The 25,620-nt window shown below is 40.8% G+C and overlaps 1 protein-coding gene across 1 annotated transcript in view; it reads right to left on the bottom strand.

Annotated features, from left to right (window-relative positions):
- Window positions 1-6,602: 6,602 nt before the first annotated feature.
- Window positions 6,603-25,620, bottom strand: part of MAP3K21 (mitogen-activated protein kinase kinase kinase 21) — a 55,017-nt gene continuing 35,999 nt past the window's right edge. Inside the window, exons 6-10 of the mRNA XM_028104646.2 lie at window positions 25,017-25,139; window positions 13,598-13,748; window positions 13,133-13,230; window positions 9,427-10,212; window positions 6,603-8,132 (exon numbers count right to left, since the gene is read on the bottom strand). Coding sequence (XP_027960447.2) covers window positions 7,732-8,132; window positions 9,427-10,212; window positions 13,133-13,230; window positions 13,598-13,748; window positions 25,017-25,139 — 1,559 coding nt within the window. The 3' untranslated portion in view covers window positions 6,603-7,731. The remainder of the gene's footprint in view (window positions 8,133-9,426; window positions 10,213-13,132; window positions 13,231-13,597; window positions 13,749-25,016; window positions 25,140-25,620) is intronic.

Genomic DNA, 25,620 nt, shown 5'->3' with positions numbered 1-25,620 from the left:
AAAAGGGCTAGACTGGACCATCACCAGCAGGAAAATGACATCACCGAACAGATCCAGTGGCCATTTTGTAGGGAGTGGCAAGAGGCAAGATGCCCATCGAGGCCTGGAATATTTGTCTGTCTGAGATCAAATAATAATAAAAATAGTATTAGTTTCCTCTCCTACGGTTTTAGGGATAGAGAACTTTTGTATGTAGTGCCTTTTATATGTTGTGCCATTATGCTGTATCTTTACACTCTAGGAAAGAACAGAAAGGAGGGCTTTGGGTCATGGTACTGCATTCCTCTGACAGAGCCCCTTTGGGATCTTGTTGGTAGGCAGAACTCAACAGGGCTGCTTCTTTTAATACAACTGATGAACACCCACTTTTGGTTAGGAGGAATATCTGTGTTGATAGCACCCAAGAGTGAGCCCACTCTGAGATAATATTAACCTATAAAGTTTTGTTATGGATCAGAAAAGGTATTTGAGAAGCTGTGACATGAGCTTCCACTGCTTTCTCTTCTCTGGGTCTTTTTTACCCATGAGTTGCCTGGCCTCTTTGCATTATTTGCTCTTTTCACTCTTTCCAGAGAGCTTTCTCCAGCTTGCTTCTCTTCATATTCTTCTTCAGAGCCATTCAGCACCTTCCACTATCATTAAAATTCAGATGAGTCCAGAATCTCTCTCCAATTCCAGTCTCTGTGTCAAATTCCAGCTCCACCTGCCAGTTGGGTATCTCCAGAAGTTTTGGTCACTCAGAACTGCAAACTGCACCTGTCCAAAAAGCACCCTCGATTTATCTAAGTGCCAATTCTCCTCTCAGCGCCTCAGTTCTTGTGGATGGCCCTCAACCTCCCATGCAGTAAACTCTTCTGCCCTACCTGACTTCTTGCTCTTCTTTGCCCTCCGCAGCCAAGAGTCGAGATTGGAAAGTTGCTCTCACATGCTCCTTTTCCTCTTGAGTCTTGCTGGTATATCTGATGAGATCTCCTCTGTGGCTCTAGTTCTGCCCTCTGTTTTACACACAACTGTCATATTTAATATTTTGAAACGTGTTCCAGTCTGTCATGGAATGAATCATGTCCCCCCCCCGACCCAATTCGTATGTTGAAACTCTAACACCCAATATCTCTGAATGTGACTGTATTAGGGATTACCTTTGCAGAGTTAATTAAGTCAAAATGAGTCATTAGAGTGAACCCTAATCCAATATGATGGGTGTCCTTACTAAAAGAGGGAATTGAGACACAGACATTTACAGAGGAAAGACCATATTAAGACACAGAAAGAAGATCTACAAGCCAACTAGAGGCCTCAGAAGAAACCAACCTGCCAACACCTTGGTCTCAGAATACTGCCTCCAAGAAAGCCTTCTGACTCAAGCTACAACATCAACTCTTCCCTGGGTCTCCAGTCTGCTTGGCCTGCCTTACAATTCAAACTTCCTAGCCCCAAATCATGTGAGCCAATTCATTAAAATAAATCTCTTCTTATATGTGACTGTGTGTGTGTGTGTGTGTGTGTGTGTGTGTGTGTGTGTGTGTGTTAGTTCTGGTTCTCTGGAGAACCCTAATACACATTCTAAATCAAAACCTATAATTTTCCCTTATAATGCAAAATACAGTGCCAAATCCTTAGCCTAGTATTCAAAGTCCTCCACAATAATGCCCCAAAGTCACATTCCAACTATAGTTTATACTACTTTCTTTCAACTATCCTTTGATCAACATGTTGACAGTAACGTTTATTGAAAATCAATTATTTAACAGTTAACAAACTTTTTAAACCTAAAAGCATAGACTGGACTCAGACTGGATTCAGATCCAGCAATTTACTTGATCTCCCTAAGCTTCAGTTTCTTCGTCTGTAAAATGGGAATCATTCATCCAATTCTACAAATAGTTATTGAACGACTGTAGTGACATAAGTACAGTCATGACATTGCTGGACACTATAGAATGGCTGTTCAGGGTTGTCCTCTAACTCCTCCACACTGGTGCTGTTTACTTGGAGGAAGGCTGAGGGAAGAGCAGATTTAGGGAAGGCAGTGAATCAAGAGTGTTGGGCCACATCTCGGTTGAGATGCCCCTTAGACAGACAAGGGGAGATGAGAAGTAAGCCGCAGAAAATATATTAAATGGAGTTCTGAGATCAGGACAAGGATGGCGATAGAAAACCGAGAGTGATTTGCCTTGAGATGCATTTAGGGCCATGGGCTAAAAAAGATAAATTTCGATGTGTGGTGTTATATAAGCCAATTGGAGAAAATGCTCCCAAAGGAGTTAGTGATCAGCTTTGTGAAATATAATGAGAGGTTCCACTTATGGGATAGCTATGTGAGGAGCATACTGGTGAAAACTACCTTAAAAAAATTTAAAGCGTCTGGAAATGTCTTAAGGGCATACAGGAAATAAATATTTATTCAAAAATACACTAAACCTTGGTAAGAACAGAGAGAGCCTGTGACATTTGAGCGATGGCCTGCTCCCTCCACCTGACCCCACCCTCACCTAGCTCAGCTTGGCAGAAGCTCCATTCCAATCGGGTTTGGCCAAAAAGACAGGACTCCCTCCTATCTCCCTCTGCCAGCTCCCAATCAAGGCAGCAGGTATTTCAGTGGGAGACATAGGACACCAGCATTTCTCATCCTCTCCAACTGTGTGTTTAAGAGGCTAAATTCCTAGTTGAGTGGGACCAAGAGGTCAAGGCTTCCCTTCCTCCATCCAGCTCCCACTTACAGGGTAAGGCTCTACCCCAGTGAGAGTACTGGATTCCTAAATATTTTTACACGAGTTCACTCGGAGGGCATTGGTTCTACTCTGAAAGAAGCAAGCCAAGAAGATCACAAGTTACCACTCTACTCAGTGCCCAGAGTATGGCTCAGATATTTTGCTCAGGGCAAGAGATGTTACACACGAACAGAGCTGCAAATTTTTCACCAAAGGAATTAATTTTACTTAAAACACAGTGTGGGGAAGTTCAAGCCTCAGCGCATTCTCAAAAACTGTGGCTCCTCTTAATTAAGAGCAATAAGCTGAACCACAGGTCAGCTGGTTTATCAGAGAAAATCAGGCAAAAAGGCATCGAATAAGATCCTGCCTGGGGTCAGAACAAAGCTTTAAAGACCGGCCCCCAAACTACCCCTGTCTGAAATTAATTGGAATAGACTGCAGAGCAATTTGTGCCCCAGGCATAATAAAAAATAAGAGAGCCACCAGTCAGCAATTATTGGAACCTAATAGCTGGGTGTAATACCCAATGAAGCACACAGCATAACTGAGAGATCAGTGGGGGAGAAGGTCAAAGGGAATCGTGCTAAAACTGTGTTATCCCAGGATGACTGTGTGCCTACCAAGGCTACACCTTCTGAGGAGTGACACCAGAGGCTTCACACTGTAGGGGAAAAGAGACCTCAGTAAAATAGTCTAGCCAAATCACTAACCAACCAAACAAAAACAACAAAGCAAGACCTGGAGAGGGGGTAAGGGAAATCATTAACCACAGCTGCTACAGTGCATTTCCTAAAATGTCTGGTTTTCAACAACAACAACAAAACTATGAGATAGGCAAAGAAACAGGAAAGTATGACCTATACACTGGGGGGATAAGGAGGGACGGAAATGGCCTGTGAAAGACTTCAGACTGCACAAAGGCTTCCAAGTTGCCATTAAAACTATGTTCAACAAACTAAGGGAGAACACGATTAATGTAAGGGAAGAGATGATGACTCTCATCAGCAAGAGAATCCATAAAGGGATAAACATTATAAAAAAGAGTAGCAAATAGAAATTTTGGAGTTGAAAATATGGTAACTAAAGTGAAAAACCACTAGATGGGCTTGACAGTAGATTATGAACAGAAGAATGAGAGAACACGTCACATGCCCATGAGGCTGGCCCTGCTTAGTGGCTCATTCAATGTCTTTCTTACTAGATCTTAAGAATCATGCCGACAGAGTTCATAGGTGTGTCTCTCTTGCTCACAACTAAATCCTTTAGTCTTTCCCAGGACCTCAGGGGCCACTCAGTGAGTCTGTCAGCAGACGGAAGCTCCATAATTCAGCCTACCTGTTTTGTTTGGATGTAAAAACATAGGTAATAATTGCTCCACTGTATGGAAATTATTACATTTTTCATTTATAAAAGCTTCATCTTTCACTGTGTTTTAGCATGTTGGCCTTTTCACAAGAGTATAGACGGCTTCTGCCTGATTATTATACATTTACCTTGCAGTTCTTAAATAACTTCATATGTATCGACCTACTGAAAAGAATATGCCATTTTTCTGAGTTGACCTATTAGGTATGCATGGTTTAGTATTTTCAGTTTCATTTCACATTTACTTAAAAAGTATCCCACTGTATTAACCATTGTTAGCTTTGCTTTTCAGTACTCATACATTTCTAGACTTCTGAACTTTTTGATGAAAAATTACCTTAGCTTTGGATTCCATTTACAAAACTTACACTTCAGACGTCTCCATCGTCTCTACTATGTGTATGGTTGGTTCCAACAGGTGTGAACAGGTAGATGGTAGGGACTAGATACAGTTTGGGTCTTTGGAAATCTACAAACTTCTCTGTGTCTATTTCACTCCTAATGAAGTAAGGATACTACACTTGCCTCACAAATTTTATTGAAGATGTTTATAGGAGGTGTCTTACATAGGTACCTAGGAGGGTTGCTAACACAGATATGCAATGGATGCCACACTTCCATCCCTCTCATGTGGCAGGGTGATGCTTGGATCTGCATGAGATACTATGATCTGTTTCTTGATCCGCCCAAGCTTCCATTGCTAAGTAAGAATTACTGGATGCTTCATGATTCTTAAAATTCTTCTGATTCAAGCATGTCTCATTAATCACATCCTTGCAGCATCAACAAGATTTAGCTCATACTAATTTCATGTTGCAAAAGTGTGCCTTCTGAAAAGATGGAATTGCCAAATTCTCAATGAAATGCAACTTTTCAATGCATATGTACACCAGACATTTTAAATAAAGAATCTCATTATACTTTTTAAAAAGCATTTAATCCCAGGGGCCCCTGGTACAGTCAGTTAAGTGTCCAACTCTTGTTTTCGGCTCAGGTCCTGATCTCAGGGTCATGAGACTGAGTCCTGTGTCAGGCTCTGAGCTCAGCAGGAGTCTGCTAGATTTTCCCTCTCCTTCTCCCTCCGCCCCTCCCCGTGCACACACACTCTCTCTCTTTCTCTCTCTCTCTAGAATAGATGGGTAAATCTTTAAAAAATAAATAAAATTTTAAAAAGTACTTAATCCCATGACTCACTTAGTGATCTTCAGTTTAATGAAGTTAGCAGGCTAATACCTGGCTTATTAAGCATCAGTGATTTTTACTAACATACTTTTCCTTATTAAATACAAAATAAACCACTACGAACTATAGTCACAATCATCAGATGAAAGCCACTGAGCAAGTAGATTAGCTATAAAAAAAAGTTTATTAAAAAAATAGACAACATATGTAAACATCTTTTTCAGTCACAAGGCTTCATAATACAGCATAACAGGCTCAGGCCTTAAATTTCTGCAGTGGGAGCACCTTCAACATTGACTAATAGTAATCAGCTTAATTTTTCTTTCAACGAGCTAGTAAGTCTACATGAAAATAAATAACCAGATTCTGCTAAATATACTAATACACATAGAAAATCGCAAATATACAACAGATCTCAGCAAAACACAACTATTTGCTGTCACATGAGATTGAATCCTTGTACCGCAATTATCTTTTTAATGTAGCTTCATTTCTAAATTCATAATAATGTAGAGTTGACCAAAATGAAGCTACGTGGGAGCAGGAACAGGGCAGAGGGACGAGACTGATGAAAACCCACCACTACCCTCCACCCCTCACTCACACACACACACGCACACACACAAACGATGTTTTGGCAGAAGCGAAACTGAGAGTTTCTATACTTCTTTCATGTGCTATTTTAGGCATGTATTTCCTTTACCCTTAGCAGGAAATAATGCCCCCAAATGACTGCATATAGAATGAAGCAGCCAACCATAGTTTCAAATGTGATACAATTTTGAGGAAATCAAATTTTGATTTAGTACTTCAACAATCTCCCAAAAGTGAAGCCAAATCATAGAATGGACCATAATATGACAAAACAAAGTTAAGTACCTGAGATTTTGCTGCAAGAATTTTAAACCCAAGATTGTTTTCCTCGGGGTAGAATGCACTTATGTTAACATAATCCTTTCATGCTCTGTTCGCCATCTTCTGGGGCATACCTGCCAAGTCACTTGATGTTTCAAGTGGCCAAATAATACCATTTTCTTTTTTCTGCTAGAGGTGGATATTTTATCACAGCTGATTTAAATTGCTGACATTTCGGTTATTCAGTAAACCTTAACCAAGGTAAAATTTTAAATGAAATGTCAAGCGATGTTTATAATTTAGTTTTTCCTTACGTGCAAAATTTTAAGTATTTATTGTCATCCAAAATAACCACATTCTAGTGACAGAACGGAAGCATAATGAATTCAACAAAAGAACCCAGACAAATTTACAAGCTGCTGGATAGCATTTCTTGTAGTTTAATAACTCAGTAGTCTATTTGTATCATAGAGGTATGATTTTATAAAATGACTCATAAAATCATTTAAAATCCTGATCCGCTACCCCGAATCCATTTAAAAGCCTGTATCTGAAAATAATCTGTATTTGTCATTTCTACCATATCAGCTTATCTTAGCAAATGTCTAACATTTATCCACAATTTACTAAAATGTGAAGATAACTACAAAATACTTAAATTCTAACAGTGTTGCTGTTTCTTGATTTGGCAGTGTTTCTCTCTGATGGTATTTGGGATTGTTAGAATAACCATACATTTATAGAGAGAAAAGTAAAATTAAATGACATGAATGTTTACAATACGTGAATACATATGTCACTTAATTTTTAAAAATCCCACTACGAAATGGAAAAGCTTTATAGTCTGGATACCAAATAAGTGGCTACTGATAAAACAAGAACCACTTCTATAGGAAGAACCTACAGATTAGCCTCGCTTAGGTGGACATAATGTGGTCTTAGCCAAATGCCCATGACTGACCTTTTAAAAATCTGTTTTGGGGTTCTGATGGGTAACATTTTTAGAAGTTACATTCAGTAAAACGTTTACAAGTTACATTCAGCAAAATTTCCTCAAAGAGAGAGATAGGCATAATCCGTGTGACACCTGGACATATCTATGCATGACAAACCTACTGCTCAGTTCAGGGGTGTCATTGGCTCTCCATCTATTCTAGTCTTTAATTTTTTTTTAAATAGATACCTTTAGTGACTAATATCACATTATTCTTGGCTTTTTGTTGCACAAATAACAAAAAAAGAGAAAGAAATAAAAAAAAAGAAAGAAAGAAAGAGAAGGAAGGAAGGCAAATGGGAAGAAAATGAAGTGAGGGACAAACATGGCGCCCCTCATCCCGATTTGGGTTTTGGGGGATGTCAGTGAGAACCAATGAAGCATTACAACTACGCTTCAGGTAATTCTACCCAGCATAGCTTTACATTGCAAAAAAAAAAAATGACAGCTAACAGCAATCACATACACTTTTCCGAGAAGGTTGCCATCCATTACGACTTTAGTAACATGGCCACAACTTTCGAAAACACAGCAGCATGAAACAGTTCAAAGGTAGACACGCTGTTTTAATTTGTTCACCTTAAAAACAAAACAAAGAAATGCTCGAACAACATAAGGCACTTAAGACAGAAACTCCTTCTCCAGGTGATGCACTGATGGTCGGCTAGCTCTGCTCTTCATCCTGCACAAAGGCACCGTGCCGTCCCTGCTCTGGCCTTCGGTGTCAGCGTCCAGGAGGGAAGGCACGTGGGGTGCAGTTCTGTCCCTGACCCCGGGGGGACCGGCGTGGGTGGGTCCGGGACCCCTCCCGGCAAAGTGTGCCTGCGCGGCGGGCTGCGACTCCGTGCGGCTTCGGCAGGACGCAAGGCGAGGCGGAGGCACTGGGGTGCCGGCTCTTTGTTTTTCAGGCGGGGCCTCCGTTGGCCGGTCACCGTGAGGACCAGCAGAACACCGGGGCGTCCCCAGAGCCCGCTCCGGGGGCAGGTCCGAGGCTCCGGGGGCTGAGCTGAGGGTTGCACCAGCTGCTCGAGAAAGCAAAGACGGTGTGCAATTAGACCGTGACTTCTAAGCCCGTCAACATCCAGACAAGCAACTAGGAGGCCGGATCAATTAGGTAGTCACTTTCAAGTGAGCTTCAACAAAACACCCTCAACACACCTTTTAAAACTATTGGGATACGGTGTTTGTTTGTTTATGAAGAAGTAACTGCAAGGTTGGAAAGAGTGTTTCCGCCAGGGAAACTAGAACCATAAACACAGCCGCATCGCCTTCATGGCGCTTGGACCAATGATCGTTGTAAACTGTTTTAGAAACAGGGGAGGTTTCCAGACGGATTAGCTGAGAATAAAGGTTTTTTTGTTTTGTTTTGTTTTTTAAATGAAGGGCACATGAAGAAACTTCAGATTTTTCAGATTATGATCTGAAAAAATGGATGGCAGCAAGAAAGCAGTTAGATTTTATATGTTGCCCCTTCTTTCTTGTCCTGAACACCGGATTCATCACCACTCTAGAAAATTATAAGTAAGAGAAAAAGAATGGTTTCTCATGGGATTACTGTCCTAGGATTTCTCCTTGTTCAGTCATCAATTACTAATAGTCTACTGTATTACAAAAGAGTAAGACATTTATCTAAAGACAATGGACAATAAACTGAAAAAAAAATCACTTCTGGGTAGGGCACTGAAAGAACAGAGGAAAAGAAGGAGAATGGAAACAGCTTCAGTTTTAATATACTTTACAACTAACCATATAGCATAACCCTGTACAACCTAAAAAGCACTTTTCATATACATGACCTCACTTAATACTCATGATATGTATTTGTAATTATCTTTATATACAAGAGAAAGAATAGTCAACCCCTGCACAGAGTGCCATTTGACTCTTCCCCCTGCTAAATTTCTACCTGACGGGAAGCTGAGCAGTGACGGCGGGTGACGCAGAAGACTGCCTATCACCGGGGAGGCTAGGTGACCAGTTTCAGCTCCAGCTCTCCCAACTAATCATGGGTTCAGATGTGGGCAAATGGCCTGTCCTCTCTACTGTGAGCGGCTTGGGGCAGTTACCCCCACGTGCTCGTTCTATTTTAGTTTGCTATTATATACTGATGTTGCTGAGATCAAATTATGCTTTTCCTGGAATTCAAATAATAAAGTCAAATAAAAGAGCAGGGTAAAATTCAAGGAGCTGTATTAACTGTGCATACAAGCTTGTAAATGTAATCACTTGGAAAAGATACAAGCAGATATCCACACAACTTTACATTCTAATCTCTATAGTGGTGATTTGTACTTTGACCCAACTAATGCAACCTACTTGGGGTCTGAAAAGCATTTCCATCAGACAGGGTTCGTCTGTGATATGATGCTTGTTCTTTTGAAGAAGCATAATAAGGCACATTCCCCCACGTTTGCTCTAGGAAAGGAGGAGACAGGTTTTTCCATCGACTACGATCAGTCTCAAGTCTCGGCGTGAAGGTTGGCTCATGACTACATTCTCCGATGGCAACACAAAAATCCGGAGCGGGCGTCTCGGGGTCCAAAGCGATGTGTGAGCTGCCCTCGGACAACTCTTCACTGTCCGTCTGTAGCAAGCACTTTGTGGAAAGAGAGGGCATGGACAGAAGGCTCATGGCGCTTGGCGGAGGGAGTAAGGGTGGGCTGCTGGCCCTCTCGCCCATAGACGGTGGCCTTGTGGAAGGACTGGCCCCACCTCGGGACTTGGGAGCCCACTGGAAGATTCCCTCACGTTTCTTCTTTTCTTCTTTGGGCAACAGTTCTTCGGCAGCCTGAGCTTTATTGAGCTCTCTGATATCCAGCCCCAGAGCAACTGACGCCAGCAACATGGTGCAGCCGTACAGAGCAGACTCTGTCTTCTTCCTCTGGGGGGATCTGCTCCGATTATTTGTAGGGGTCACCTGAGGCATGCTGGCAGCAGGGCCCAAAGACGGTCCCTCCTCCCAGCTTCCAGGTTCCACTGGATTCTCTCTCTGGCCATCTTTCCAAAGAGGTAGATCAACGTAGGCTTGACTAGGCGATTTTATTTGCTTTGGTTTTCTGTGTTCTGATCCATCAGGGGAAAGTCTTGGCTCTTCAGAAGCACCTAAACAAAGATAATAAATACACACGTTAAGTATAATTTACAGGAAAAATCACTGAAACTGTACAATAAGGCTAAAATCTAATAAATATTCTAAGTCAAAGCACATGGAGTCCTTTTCAGTTCAGCAAACCGTTCATCTAGAAGGACCCGAAGGAAAGGGGGCCTAGGGCACAGAACTGAAGGTTCCCTACAGAGGAACCAGCAAGCACATCATTTGCTGTTCCCTATCCTTCAGGAAATCGTTCTTCACTGGCACGGGCAATACAATTATTATAGGAAAAAGTCATCAAGATACAGAAATGCACACACATACACACAGGCCCTGTAACATGTCAGACAAAACATGCCCTTTGTCTCCTCTCAGTGTGTTGGGCTCGGTTATCTGTAGCTTGCCTGTGTGTACAAGAACCGACAGGCCCCAGGTCAGTGGTTCTCAAAGTGTGCCACCTGGGCTGGAGCACCTGCATCACCTGGAAACTTGTAGAAACATGAATTCCTGACCCACTCCAGACTATGGAATCAGAAATTCTAGGGCTGTAGCCCAGGGGTCTGTGTTTTAATAAGTCTTTATTCAAGTTTGGGAACCACTGTCATAGAGGACCGTTCTCCAAAGAGGTCCCAAAGGGTAACAAATTAGATCAGCTGAAGAACAAAAGGCCTTCATTATCACAGAGGTGCTTAGCAGTGAATGAACAAAAACAACAAACTCTTTAATCCATGTTTGAAGCAATCTACAATAGAGCCTCCAGTGATTTCTCCAGTATTATGTCCTATTACACCTGCAGTGTGCTCTAGAATCCAGACAAGCCAAGACACCAGCTTCGCCCCCAACAAGTTGGTGGTGCTCTCCCCATCATTGCTATGCCTTTGGGGTGCCCTCTTCTTCCTCTGTCTGGCCTCCTTCCACCCTTTCACACTGACCCCAAGCTCCCTTTTCCCCCAGAAAGCCCTCTCTCAAAGTACCACCTGATGCTAACGCTTCCTAAGGCGGCCCATCCCCCCACGTGCAATCTCAGCTTCCTCTGAGGCCCCCCACCCTTGCATCTTTCCGTTTTTGTACTTTTAGATCACAATCCAGATGTGCATGCCTGCAGATGGTAGGCTTCTGACCACCTGTCTTTTTAAATTTGGAAGGATCTTCCCTGAATAGTACTTTCATCGCGTAGGCACTTTTAGTGATTGAATTTAGGTGAAATGAATATGTATTATATACGTGCACAGTACATGTAACGGGTAACAAATTATCAACCCATCATTTAAAAAACAAGAGTGGGGGGGGTGCTACTGACAAGTGAAACTCATTGGCTTAAAAGTATATTGAGCACTTCCTAATGTCCATCGTAATCTTCCCTTCTGATTACTGATGACAAGCATCTGTAGCCCCCAAACCGAGGTAAGTATCTACGTAAGATTAAAATGTGTCCTTTTGGGATTCATGTAGACATTTGACAGATGGTGAGTGTTAGATGTGTTCCGGGCATTGGGAGTGATAAACAAACCTAATAAAGTCCTTGACGTTCCAGTTTGGGAATGAAAGAGAACACGAACATTAAGGGTGTCAATGTAGACAAATGAGAACTTCGGATAAGAGCTATGAATACATAAGACTGGGTCATGAGACACAGGGATGGGGTGGGATGCTGCTTCAGCAAAGGTGGCCAGGAAAAGCTTTCAGGAAACACTCGGGCTGAGACACAAATGCTTGGCAGAACAGGACCACACAGATGGGCCAACAGACAAGGGCAAACCTTCTCATTAACTCATCATGTGAACTTCAAGAGTTAACTTACTGGAGACTAAGCTGAGTCAGCCAAGTATGTCCTTGTATTTCCTCCAACTGCTCTTTGGAGGACTTATTGATGGGTCAGAACATTCTCAATAATGACAATAATAATAATAATAAAAGAATTGAGGGAAAAAAGGGTTCTCTGATTAATCTCTCTGATTAGTCACAAATAATGAAAAAGACACTATAGGAAGAACAGTTTTATTACAATTAGTTGTTCTTCCTTAGTCTTCAAACCGTATTTGAGAATAAATCATAACATGTAATAAGAGGAGAACCTCTTACCTTCATAGGCAAGAGTCAGAATACCATCATGAATGCGACAACAGGAAGCATTTAGCACCCGTCTTGCACACACCCAAATGTACCTGTGCAGATATTTATACTAAAACCACATCCTCATGACAATGCAAAAGAGGAAAAGTGAACATGGGTAGTGAGTGCTTGTAAAATTAAGCACGGCACTGATGACAAATTCAAGAAATGGACACCGTGTTCTGCTAAAGCATCTTTAATTTGGCCACAGTGTCAAAGGGCTGTCTTAAATTGTCAAGTTTAAAGACCAATTTTCTTTTCTTTGGTGATGACAATCCTTGAGGTTTTTCAACAACATATCTCTGCAACCTTTTAATATCTGAATATTGAATAGGCATACTAAATATTAAAAATAATTATGATTCATCTAAATTAAAGAGATTCCAATGTAATTCTCTCTAAGTGGTGGTTTTCCATAGAGAACCTGCTTGGCAAAATTTCGTCCTATTAAGAGGTGGCAATGCAGCCAGGAGACCACCCCGAAATCTCAGGAGAATTTCAGGATGTCTATGTTTTCATAGTTGCTATCTCCTATACTACATTAATTTGATTCTACAGAATTAATTATGATACTAATTTTTCTGGGAGAGAATAGGAGTTACAAATTCCCAACGAATAATGTGGAGCCTCATTACTTTACGTCATAAAGACTTACAGCAAGTAAGTTTTGAGCTTAAGTAAAGGTATAAGCAATGCTACTTCTTGCTGATCTTCCCTATGCTACTTGAAGAACCACATGAAACTATTAAAACAAAGCCTCTAGAACGCTCAGATGCTAAGTGTAACTCAAACAAATTCTATTTCCTGAAGCACATTTACCTGGCTGGTCCACAAATAATGAAGCCAATGGCATGGTTTTCGGATTCTTTATTAAGAGAGTTGACCAAGGACTGTTACCGTCTGAGAGAGGTCTTATTCTAAAAGAGAAAAACGTTTATTTTGATGGAACCACGTGACACACAAATTAGGTTTTCACAGATATATGCTAACAACATTTTTAAGTAGGAAACGGACAACGTTTGTATTGTTCTGGAGGGCTAACAAAGCACAAATTTAAAATCTTGAAATGAGACAGGAAATATATCAAAGTTTTTTAACTGCTTAACTGCATAATAACATAATTTAGGAGGATAAACTCATCCTAGAAATGAAATTAATATTCAGATATCTCTGTACTATTCCAATCACTTTGTAAAAGTGAAGTCGGGCCAATGTGGAAATTCTCAAAGGCATTGCTACCCGTCACAGTCTATGCTGAAGAGCCCCCAGATATCACACACTTACCTTTCTTTGCTATCATTTCTTTCTTTCATTTGAATTGAATTGGGTCCCCAAGTACAACCTTTTTTCTTGAAATTCTTTTTCACATCTTCAAATTCTTCTTGTCGGCAGACCGTGTTCCGTCCCCAGGTTTTATTGCTTTCGTCTGAAGTCACTAGGCGGAGAGCATCACTCATTAACCAATTACCAAAGACCTGAAGTTAGACGAATCAAATCTGCCGTACAACTACCTCACTTAAAATACGTTAACGGTGAAGAAACGTGAAGGTGCAGAAATGATTCCTTTCGCCCTACCGATGGCAAACTTCTTCCCCTTGTCATTAAATTAGCCAAAGAGTAGAATGAGTTAAAAGAAAAGATAAGCTGAACCTAAGGAACAAAAGTCTATTTTTACATTGCAATTTAATTGGATTTTTCATTAGTCGTTACAAATTTTGCTCAGTCATCACCACAGTTTGGCTACAGTTGCTTTTTAAAACCTCAAACTGTTTAACAGTTGCCCCGCCCTCCTTGCTTTTTCTCCTGGCCTCACAGGGAGTTCTGTAGCCACATTTTAATATCCACATTTTGCTGACACACTTCCACGCTATCCTTCTAGCCTTGAAGCGCGCTTGTACTCGGGCCTGCAATGGATTTGGACATCACTGGGGAAAGTGGTTACTGTTACTATGCACTTAGAAAACCAATCCCGTGAGTAGATGGTCCAAAGCACAATGTAAAAACATCATGACATACCTACAGAGGGGAACACTCTATGGCCTCAGGAGACGAGGTTCAGATAAAAATAATGTCAAATGTCTATATTACGTAATTACATAGACCTCATTTTATTATGCCTGCGTGTGTCTAAACATAGGTATCAAACTTTTATTAAAGTGTTGACTTTTGAGGGAGACGTCTGCTTATGGAAAGATGGATATTTAACTTCTTTATTATCATTTTTTAAAAGTGGCCGCATTGTGGGTGATGCTTGATTTGTGTGTTTCAATATTTCCACATTGTAAAATTTACGTACCTGTATGTATAGAGGTGTTTGTGTGTGTGCATGTATACGTGTGTGTGCGACAGTCTAGAATAAGTTGTTCACTCTTCTTATTAAGAGCGTCACCCCCAAGTCAGAGAGGAATGGTGGGCATCTGCAGGGCCATGGGAGCAGTGGGCTGGAGCGGACGGCAGGCCGTGGGACCGCCACACGGGACCCTCTCCCACCTACACAATCTGCAGCCTGCGGCCCCTGCGTTAGCAACTATCTTAGAGCTTTAGTTCCCTCATCTTCTTCCTCCCTGTCTTCATTTGCTCTTCTGTTGTCTCCTCTGTGTGGACATTTACCAAACATTTACTGTCCTAAGAGGCTGGAAAGGGTATGCTGAAGAGTCCATGCTCTTGGAGACTCTTTGAATCCAGTGTCATGGCTTCGGAGCTCCTGAGTTAGGTCAAGTTTCATTACCTCTCTGTGCCTTATTGGGGGATCACGGTAGCAGCTACTTCATGAAGTTGTTCCGAGAATTACACGGATTAACAGATGGAAAGAGCTTAGAATGGTGCGGAGCACAGTAAGTGCTGAGTGGATGGGAACGGTTACCCCAGCTGGGCTGGGGCTGGGTCGCGAGGTCTCTGCCAGTATGGAGCTCCTGGGTTTGCTATTTCTGCCTCCACAAAACCATCACAGACTAGTCATCACTACATTTGGCTCGCAGAACATTCTTGGTTTTTGTCTGTTATGCAGATTGGTAAGTAGGACAGGGTGGAAGGAGGGAGGGTTGCTGACATCTTCAGCTTGTATGACTCATCTCTGGAAAAATACAAGCCCTAAGTCAACCATCGATTGTGATACTCGGTTATTGAAGAACATTCCAAGGCTGTATAATGGCTGCAGGTTCCTGGAGTAACAGGACTCTATGGGATAGGCTTTTCCACCCTTTGATTCTATTTGACAACATAGAAAAGGTGTGTTTTACCCTTGCTTTAAGACACACCCTGAAACTTGAATTCTCAGAGGATTAGTAAATTTTTTTTTTATTCCCAAAGAGAAGTGCGTCCTACATATGGTATCATGTAATAATACCAACCATTAGAGAAAGCCAGAGGAAGTTACAGTAAGAAAAAAATACTAAGAAAATATTTTGTGCAAACATCAGATGTCTTTGGCAGACAGTGGTTCTTTGCATGATGGTGCATACTCATATTTTTATCCAAACTCAAGCTTATATTGTATTTTTATTTTGGTATTTACTCTGGTAGTCTTGAAACAATTTGGGGGTAATCTCTTTTGCTCAATTTCACTGAAATGATTCTCATCTCTCTCAATACATATAATTACTCTCTCCTTCAGTTTCAGAGGTTTTGGGTTTGTTTTTTTTTTCTTTCCTTTTTACAATGCTTTCACAATAAATTTTTCTACATTTACTCACATCTCCCCATCTTTGATCCAGAGGAAATGTGCCCGACAACATCTACAAGTCACAGTAAAAGGAAGTCCATTCCTCTGAATCGGACGTGTCTACTGATGCACCTGATCCACCCGAGAGGCAAAATCCTCATGATTAATGTATGCTAACGCTACAAAAGGCAGACCACAGTGAGAGACTTAAAGGCCATAATGAGCTTCAGGGTAAGAATAACAGTAAAAATAATGATCCAAACAACTACCAACACATACAGAGCTCTTATGTGTATACACATGACCCTTTTAAACTACTATGGTCCCCAGTTTACAGAAACAGAATCTGAAGCATGATGAGGTTAAGAAGGTTGTCCAAAATCATAGTGCAGTAGGGCCAGAGCCGGGATTTGTTCCCAGGCAACGTGGCTCCAGAGTCTATGCTCTTTATGGGCATGCTCTCCTGAGCTGTAGAAACAGGATATCCCTGCCAGCTAATGACCAAAAGGGACAGACATGAGGACGAGAGGAGCTGTCGGGAGTACCTGGGGTCAGGAACAAGGGGACGATGACTCAGGACAAAGAATGTGAATGCACCGTTCTGCACGCAGAACTGGTCCTGTTTGAAGGATCTGCATTCAAGTGCTTTCATCTGGCACTTCCGAGAATGAATGCCGAGCGCCTTGTTGTTTGGGGGAGAGTGGGGATGTTCCCTGAGCTGGCTTCATTGCAACCCCACCAGGTGAGAACTCACACGAAGTCCCAAAGGTATTCAGTTTAACTAGTACAAGTGTTGGGCCGAGCCAGGCTTGTCCAGGTATGACTTCCCCACTTCCGCGAGGCTGTAATCACGACTGAGGAGCGTGAAGACGGGGACTCTCATTTGTTGTGGTGGGAATGTGAAATGGCACAGCCACTCTGGAAGGCGGTTTGGTGTGTCTTCTAGAACTAAACACACTCACCGTATGAACCAGCAATCACACTCATTGATATTCATCCAAAGAAGCTGACAACCTACGTTCACACAAAAACCTGCGCATGACTTTATAGCACCTTCATTCATAATTGTCAAAACTAAAACTTGGAAGTGACAAAGATGGCTTTCAGTAGATGAGTAGATAAAAATAACTTGTGCTCTGTCCAGACAATGGAATGCCACTCACTGAACAGCACTGAACAGAAAAGAGCTACCAAGCCATGAAAAGGCATGAAAGAAACTTCAATGCACATTGCTAAGTGAGACAAGCCAATCTGGAAAGACTACGTGCTGAAGGATTCCAACAGTATGACATTCTGAAAAAGGCAAAACTACAGAGAGTGCAAGGATCAGTGACTGCCAGGCGCTGAGGGTGGAGGGGTGAACGGGTGGAGCGCAGAGGATTTTCGGGGCAGTGAAAATACCCTGTATGGTATATAATGGTGCATACATGTCATTGTGCATTCGTCCATACCCAGGATGCACAACAGCAAGCATGAACTCCAATGTACTCTAAAGACTGGGTGACATTGCTGACGTGTCAGTGCACCTTCACTGACTGTAACAAAGCATCCACTGTAGTGATCGTGGGGGAAGCTGTGTGTGTGTGGGGGGGGGGTGGACAGGGAAATCTCTGCACCTTCCTCTCAATTTTGCTGTGAACCTAAAATTGCTCTAAAAAAGTCAAGTCTGAAAAAAAAAAAGAAAATGAAAACACGGAAGAGAATAGAGAAACAGCTGGGCAAAAACAGAAGAATCATGACTTCTTGTTCCCTTGTCCTTTCAACTGAGCTACGAGGTAAGCCTTGTTATCCTCCTTGTTCCTTTAATGAAGCCCTCACTCTGTCTAGGCAAAGGCAATGTGTGGCTTTATAAGAAATGCTTTGTCAGTGGCTCAGTTGGTTGAGCGACTGCCTTCGGCTCAGGTCATGATCCTGGAGTCCCGGGATCAAGTCCCGCATCGGGCTCCCTGCTCAGCGGGGAGTCTGCTTCTCCCTCTGACCCTCCCCCCTCTCGTACTCTCTGTCTCTCATTCTCTCTCTCTCAAATAAATAAATAAAATCTTTAAAAGAAAAAAGAAATGCTTTTTCAGAAAGACATACTAGTTTTGGTAAAATGATGGCCCCTTAAATTTATTCAGGTCATTATACATTTATTTAGATTATTTCTCTTTAACTGTGAGGAGACTAGTACACTGGGATCCTGGGAGCTTTAAAAAAAACAAATCTCTGCTGGTGTCAAGGTTTTCATTACAAAAAAACCCAAAACCCAAAAACCAAAAAGCAAACAAACAAACAAACAAAAAAAGAAATTGACTGTAGGTCTGATCAGGGAAAATACTGTTCTGGATTTTTTTTTCTCCAAATAAGTATAGTAAGTAGCAAAGAATCAAGTTTGGTGAAGAAAGGAAAAGATGCAAGTCAATTATTTAATAGACTGATTACCACATTACTTACATATACACATATAAAACACATTCTTGTTTTGCTTTGCCTACTTTTTGGATTCACTTTTGATAAAAGTCAATAGTTTTATTTAATTCCACTAAACTTTGAGTCAGGGTCTAACAGAAAACTCTCACAATGCAAAGGTGCTAGGCAAATTAGCTATATGTCTTTTTTTTTTTTTCCCCACCAGTCTGAACACTCTTTCTAAAATCAAAATACTAGGGGCACCTGGGTGGCTCAGTCCTTAAGCATCTGCCTTTGGCTCAGGTCATGATCCCAGGGTCCTGGGATTAAGCCCTGCATCGGGCTCCCTGCTTGGTGGGGAGCCTGCTTCTCCCTCTCCCACTCCCCCTGCTTATATTCCCTCTCTTGCTGTGTGTGTCTCTCTCTGTCAAAGAAACAAATAAAATCTTAAAAAAAAAAAATCCAAATACTACATGGTATTTTAAAGTGTTAGGTTGGCCAGTACAGACCAAATGAAAGTTAAATCTCAAAAAGCAAAATTTTTCTTTATAAAACAAGGAAAGAAATGGAAGTATTTTGAAAAATGGAATCCCTGATTTCATTTTTCAAAATATTCATAAATATGCTACTGGTATAATTAGGTTATGCTAATTTTGCATACAAGTGTTTAACAAAATGTCTCCAGATATGGTATTCCACTTTCTACTCTGTGGCCTGGTCAGATCACCAATTGCATAGAATCTAAAAACTGTTATTGTGAAAATAAGAAAATAATTCTGCACAGCAAAGGAAACCATCAATAAAATGAAAAGGCAGTCCATGGAATGGAAGAAAATAGTTGCAAACCACATAACTGATAAGGGGTTAATATCCAAAATGTATAAAGAACTCATATACCTCAATAACAAAAAGCAAATCATCCAACTAAAAATGGGTAGATCTGAATAGACATTTTTTCCAAAGAAGACATATAGACGGCCAACAGACACATGAAATAAAGCTCAACATCACTCATCATCAGGAAAATGCAAATCAAAACCACAGTGAGATATCACCTCACACCTGTTAGACTGGCTAGTGTCAAAAAGACAAGAAATAGTAAGTGTTGGTGAGGGTGTGGAGAAAAGAGACCCTTGGGCATTGTTGGTGGGAATGTCAACTCGTGCAGCCACTGTGGAACACGGTATGGAGGTGCCTCAAAAAATTAAAAAATAGAACTACCAAATTGTGACCAAGATGGTGATGTAGGGTATACCTGACTTTGTTCCTCCTCACAAGAACATCAAACAACTATTTGAGAATAAGACACCACTGAGAGGATCCTAGAACACAGTGGTGAGGCTACAGCACTCCCCTTACAACTCAGAGACCAGGACAAACTGCATCATAAGGATAAGGGAAGCAGCTACACGTGCAGTGTGCTGCCCCTCCCCCAGGCCAGTGCAGCACCATAAAGAGAGGTCTCCTCTGACCTTCCAGTTCTTCCAGTGGACAAAGAGAACCCAGAGGGGACGAGTACCCTCCCATCACTGTGGGTCACTTTTGCAGGAGCCCCTATTCTGATCTTGCACCGGGGGGAGTACAGGGAGTGTCTGTGGGGCTCAACCACTAGGAATCTGTGGAGATGGGGGGAGAGGCTTGCATCAACCAGCACATGGATCTTGGCAGAGGGAGTTCATACTAGCAGTGCCCAAACAGTCATCTCAACCATCAGCTTCATTCATCTGCACAACTGAGTCAGGATACACTCTGACCATGGAGTTCTGTGGTGTGCAGATCTCCTGATTCAGATTCTCAAATAAGGAGTTTTGTCAGCCCTAGGGCCCAGTTTGCCTACACCCAGGGAAGGATCTGAATCATAGCCCCATCCAGTGAAGAGAGTGTCTTCCAGTCTCCTCGACCAGAAGGACTGGAAAGAACTCCTGGAAGCTGTGTAGCCAAGCACAACTTGAGCCAAGAGGCAGGAGGGCAGAGCTGATACTTTGCGGAGCAAAGCAAGTGGCCCTGTTTAGTCAGGCAACTTAAAGTGTGGGTCATCTTAAGGTAAGACAACAAACAAAAGGCTTTACTAGCTTTAGAGCTGCTTCTCCTGCTGCACCCAGGCAGGGAATCTAATCCATTGTTCTGCTCATCACCGAATACAGCCTTCAGCTAGTCCAACCAGACCACAGGAAGCTTCATAGCCCATTCAACAGGCCTATGTGACCATATGTTAGGCAAGAAAACAAGTCTTAGTAAGTACATGAAGACTGAAATTCTACCAATTATCTTCTCTGACCACCTGGCATGAAATTAGAAATCAGTAACAAAAGAAAAACTGGAAAATTCATGAACATATGAAAATTAAACAACACTCTCCTGAACAACCAATGGATGAAAAAATAAATTAAAGAGGGGAAAAAAGTTTCTTGAGACAAACAAAAATGAAACAAAACATACCAGAACTTAGGCGATGCAGCTAAAGTAGTTCTAAGAGGGAAGTTCATAGCAATAAATGCTACGTTAAGGAAGGAAGATCCTAAATAAACGACCTAACTCTACACTGTAAAGAACTAGAGAAAAAAACAAATGAGCCAAAAGTTAGCAGAAGAAAGGAAATAATGAAGATCAGAGTAGAAATAAATGAAATAGAGAAAAAAATGGAAAAGATTAACCACACTAAGAACTGGTTCTTTGAAAAGACAAACAAAATCGACAAATCTTTAGCTAAACTAACCAACAGAAAAAGAGAAAGAACCCAAATCAACAAATTATAAATGAAAAAGGAGACACTACAACTGATACCACAGAAATTCAAAGGATCATAAAAGGCTACCAGGAGCAACTCTATGCCAACGTAGTGGACACCCTAGAAGAAATGGAGACATTCATAGAAACATATAACTTGCCAACACTGAATCAGGAAGATTTTGAAAATCTGAATACACCAATTATTAGTAAGAAGATTGAATTAGTAATCAAAAATCTCCCAATAAGAAAAGCCCAGGACCAGTTGGCTTCACTTGTGGATTTTACCAAACATTTAAAGAAAAATTAACATTAATCCCTCCTCTCAAATTCTTCCCAAAAATCCAATAGTATGGATCACTCCCAAACTCATTTTATAAGGTAATCATTACCCTGATACCAAAACCAGAAAAGGACATTACTAGAAAAGAAAACTATGGGCCAATATCCCTGATGAACATAGATGTAAAAATTCTGAATAAAACACTAGCAAACAATATTCAGCAGCACATTAAAAGGATCATTCACCATGATCAAGTGGGATTTATCCCTGGGATGCAAGGATGGTTCAACATATGCAAATCAATCAATGTGATATATCACATTAATAGAATGAAAGAAAAGAATCATATGGTCATCTCATTAGACATAGAAAAAGCATTTGACAAAATTCATTATCCATTCATGCTAAAAACTCTTGACAAATTAGGCACAGAATGAATATATCTCAACATAATAAAGACCACACATGATGAGCCCACAGCTAACATCATCTATATGCTGAAAGGTTGAATGCTTTTCCTCTAAGATCAGGAACAAGGGCGTCTACTCTCACCACTCCTATTCAACAGAGAAATGAAAGATCTCTATTCTGAAAACTGTAAGATACTGATGAAAGAAATCAGAGAAGACACAAATAAATGGAAATGTATCCTGTGTTCATGGACTGGAAGAAGTAATATTGTTAAAATGTCAGTACTACCCAAAGCCACCTATAGACTCAATGCAATCCTATCAAGATTCCAGTGGCCTTTTCTACAGGAGTAGAAAAACCCCTCCTAAAATTTATATGGAATCACAAAAGACCATAAATAGCCAAAGAAATCTTGAGAAAGAAGAACAAAGCAAGAGGTATCAGACTCCCTGACTTTAAGCAATGCTATAAAGTTAAAGTCATCAAAATAGTACAGTACTGGCATAAAAACAAATAGACCAACAGAACAGAACAGAGAGCCCAGATATAAACTCAACCATATATGGTCAACTAATATTTGACAAGGATGCCAAGAATACTCAATGTAGAAAAGACTCTTCAATATTCACATGTAAATAAATGAAATTGAATCCATGTATTACAGCACTCATAAAAATTAATTCAAAATAGATTAAAGACTTTAATGTAAGACCTGAAACCATGAAACTCCTAGAATATAGAATAAAGCTTCTTGACAGGGGTCTTGGCAATGATTTTTTGGATATGATACCTAAAGCACAAGCAATAAAATAAAAAATAAGTTAGTGGACTATATCAAACTAAAAAGTGTCTGTACAGCAAAAGAAACCATCAACAAAGTGGAAAGACCTATGGAATGGGAAAAAAAATATTTGCACACCATATACCCGGGAAGGGGCTAATAACCAAAATATATAAAGAACATGTAACTCAATAGCAAAAAAAAATATCAAGTAACCCAATTAAAAAATAGGCAAAGGTCTTGAACAGACATTTCTCCAAAGACATATGAATGACCAACAGGCACATGAAAGATGCTCAACATTACTAGTAATTAGGAAAATGCAAATCAAAACCACAAAGAGATATCTCCCTACACCTTTTAGAAGGCCACCCTCAACAGGACATGAGATAACAAATACTGGAGGGGATCTGGAGAAAAGGGAACGCTTGTGCACTGCTGGTGTGATTGCAAATTGGTGCAGCCACTGTGGAAAACAGTACGGAGGAGACTCAAAAATTAAAAACAGAGCTACCATATGATCTAGCAATTCCACTTCTAGGAATATATCCAAAGGAAATGGAAACACTAACTTGAAAAGATATCTGTACCCCCATGTTCATAGCAGCATTATTCACAATATCCTAAACATGGAAACAACCCAAGTGTCCATCAGTGGATGAATGGATAAAGAAGATGTGGTACGTACATACAATGGAATGTTGCTCAACCATAAAAAAGAATGAGAGCTTGCCATTGTAACAACATGGATAGACTCAGAGGATATTAATCTGAGTGAACTAAATCAGACAGGAAAAGACAAATACTATATGATCTCACATATATGTGGGATCTAAAAAAAAGAAAAATGACAGACAAAGAGATTAGACTTGTAACCAGAGGTGGAGGGTGGAGGAAGGGAGAATCAGAGGAAGGTGGTCAAAAGGTGTAAACTTTGAGTTATAAGATCAGTAAGTACTAGGGATGTAACGTGCCTGATAACTACAGCCAACACTGCTGTGTGATATAAAGAAAAGTTGTTAAGAGAGTAAATCCTAATATAGTTCTCATCACAAGGAGAAAAAATTTTTTACCTTTTTCTTTTCTTTTTAATGTATCTATACGAGAAGATGGATGTTAGCTGAACCTACTGAGGTAATCAGTTCACAATATATGTAAATCAAACCATCATGCTGTATACCTTAAACTTACACAGTGATGTATGCCAATTATTCCTCAATAAAACTGGAAAAAAAAACAGAACTACCATATGACCCAGCAATTCCACTTCTAGGTATTTATTTGAAGACAACAAAAATACTAAGTCGAAAATATATATGCACCCCCATGTTCAGGGCAGCATTATTTAGAATAGCCAAGACATGAAAACAACCTAAGTGTCCATCGACAGATGAATGGATAAAGAAAATGTGGTATAACTATACAATGGGATATTATTCAGCCAGAAAAAAGAATGAAATCTTGCCATCTGCAACAACATGGATGGACCGTGAGGGCACTGTGCTAAGGGAAATAAGTCAGACAGACAAATACTGTATGATCTTATTTATATGTGGAATTACATTTTTTAAAAAAGAGCTCATACATACAAAGAACAAACTGGTGGTTGCCAGAGGCAGGGGGTGGATGAAATGGGTGAGGGTGGTCAAAAGGAACAAACTTCCAGGTATAAAATAAATAAGTCATGGGGATATAATGTATAGCGTGGTGACTCTAGTTAATAACACTGTATCGGGTATTTGAAAGTTGCCAATCTTAAAAGTTCTCATCATAAGAAAAATAAATTTTGTAACTATGCATGGTGACAGATGTTAACTAGACTTATCATGGTGATCATTTTGCAATACATTTGACCCTTGAACAACATGGGTTTGAACCGTGTGGGTCCACTTACATGTGGATTTTTTTGATAAGTACAGTATAGTCTAGTAAATGTATTTTCTCTTCCTTATGATTTTCTTTCCTGTGGCTTACTTTATTATGAGAATACAGTATATAATACATATAACATGCAAAATAAGTGTTCATTGACTGTTTATGTGATCGGTAAGACTTCGAGTCAACAGCAGGCTATTAGCAGTTACATTTCTGGGGAGTCAAAAGTTATATGCAGATTTTCAACTGCACGGCATGGTGGCGGGGGGGCGGTGGTGGTCAGCAGCCCTAACCCCCATGCGGTTTCCAGGTCAACTGTATGTACAAATATCAGATAATTATGTTGTATGCCTGGAATTAGTGTAATGTTATATGTCAATTATATCTCAATTAAAAAAAGAAGAAAATTAGACTAAGAAATGTAAGACCAAATTTTGTTTTCTGAATAGTTGTGACACCTGTTAATGTCATGTGTTAGTTACAGTGAGCTATAATAACACCTCCGGTTAGATGGAATCCGAGTCAGTTGAGGACAGAAATCCCCACAGAAGCCCGTGTGCCCGGGGAGAATGCTTACGCTGTATTGCTCGGAGCCGAGGAATCACTGTGGGGCTACTGGGTGGACTTGAGCCGTTGCTGTTCAAACTCTTCCTTTTGTCCAGGTTGGGAGAGGCCTGGACGGTGATTTTATGCTGGAAATCTGTTGGATACGCAAAGAAGTGAGAATTGAGATTTCATGGTTTTAGGCTCTATATTCACAGGCTCTTCGTCAGCACAAAGCAATAAGAGGAAAATCTGCCAGAGGGTAAGAAGGAAGCATCTCTGGGTCTGTTTCTTGGTTTCCTTCTTATCTTCCATTCAGGGCTCGAGTCAATAATAATCAGAGTCTATGAGGGTGCCAGGGTGGCTCAGTGGTTGAGCATCTGCCTTCGGTTCAGGTCGTGATCCCAGGGTCCTGGAATCAAGTCCCTCATCGGGCTCCCTGCTCCGTGGGGAGCCTGCTTCTCCTCTGCCTCTGCCTCTCTCTGTCTCTCATGAATAAATAAATAAAACATTAAAAAAATAATCAGAATCTAGGCTATGTTAGGTACAGTCAGACACAGGGTCACAGACCAATGGGACACTACTGAGTACTTGTAGAACCTAACCATCTTCTAGGAAGAAAAGTTACCTTCATGTAG

The sequence above is a fragment of the Eumetopias jubatus genome, unplaced genomic scaffold, assembly GCF_037043125.1.
Source record: "Eumetopias jubatus isolate StellerSeaLion01/CBP00866 unplaced genomic scaffold, mEumJub1_p1.0 scaffold_17, whole genome shotgun sequence".
Classification (NCBI taxonomy): Eukaryota; Metazoa; Chordata; class Mammalia; order Carnivora; family Otariidae; genus Eumetopias; species Eumetopias jubatus.
Note: the sequence above shows the minus strand (reverse complement) of the source record. Positions and strands in the feature narration are given on the sequence as shown.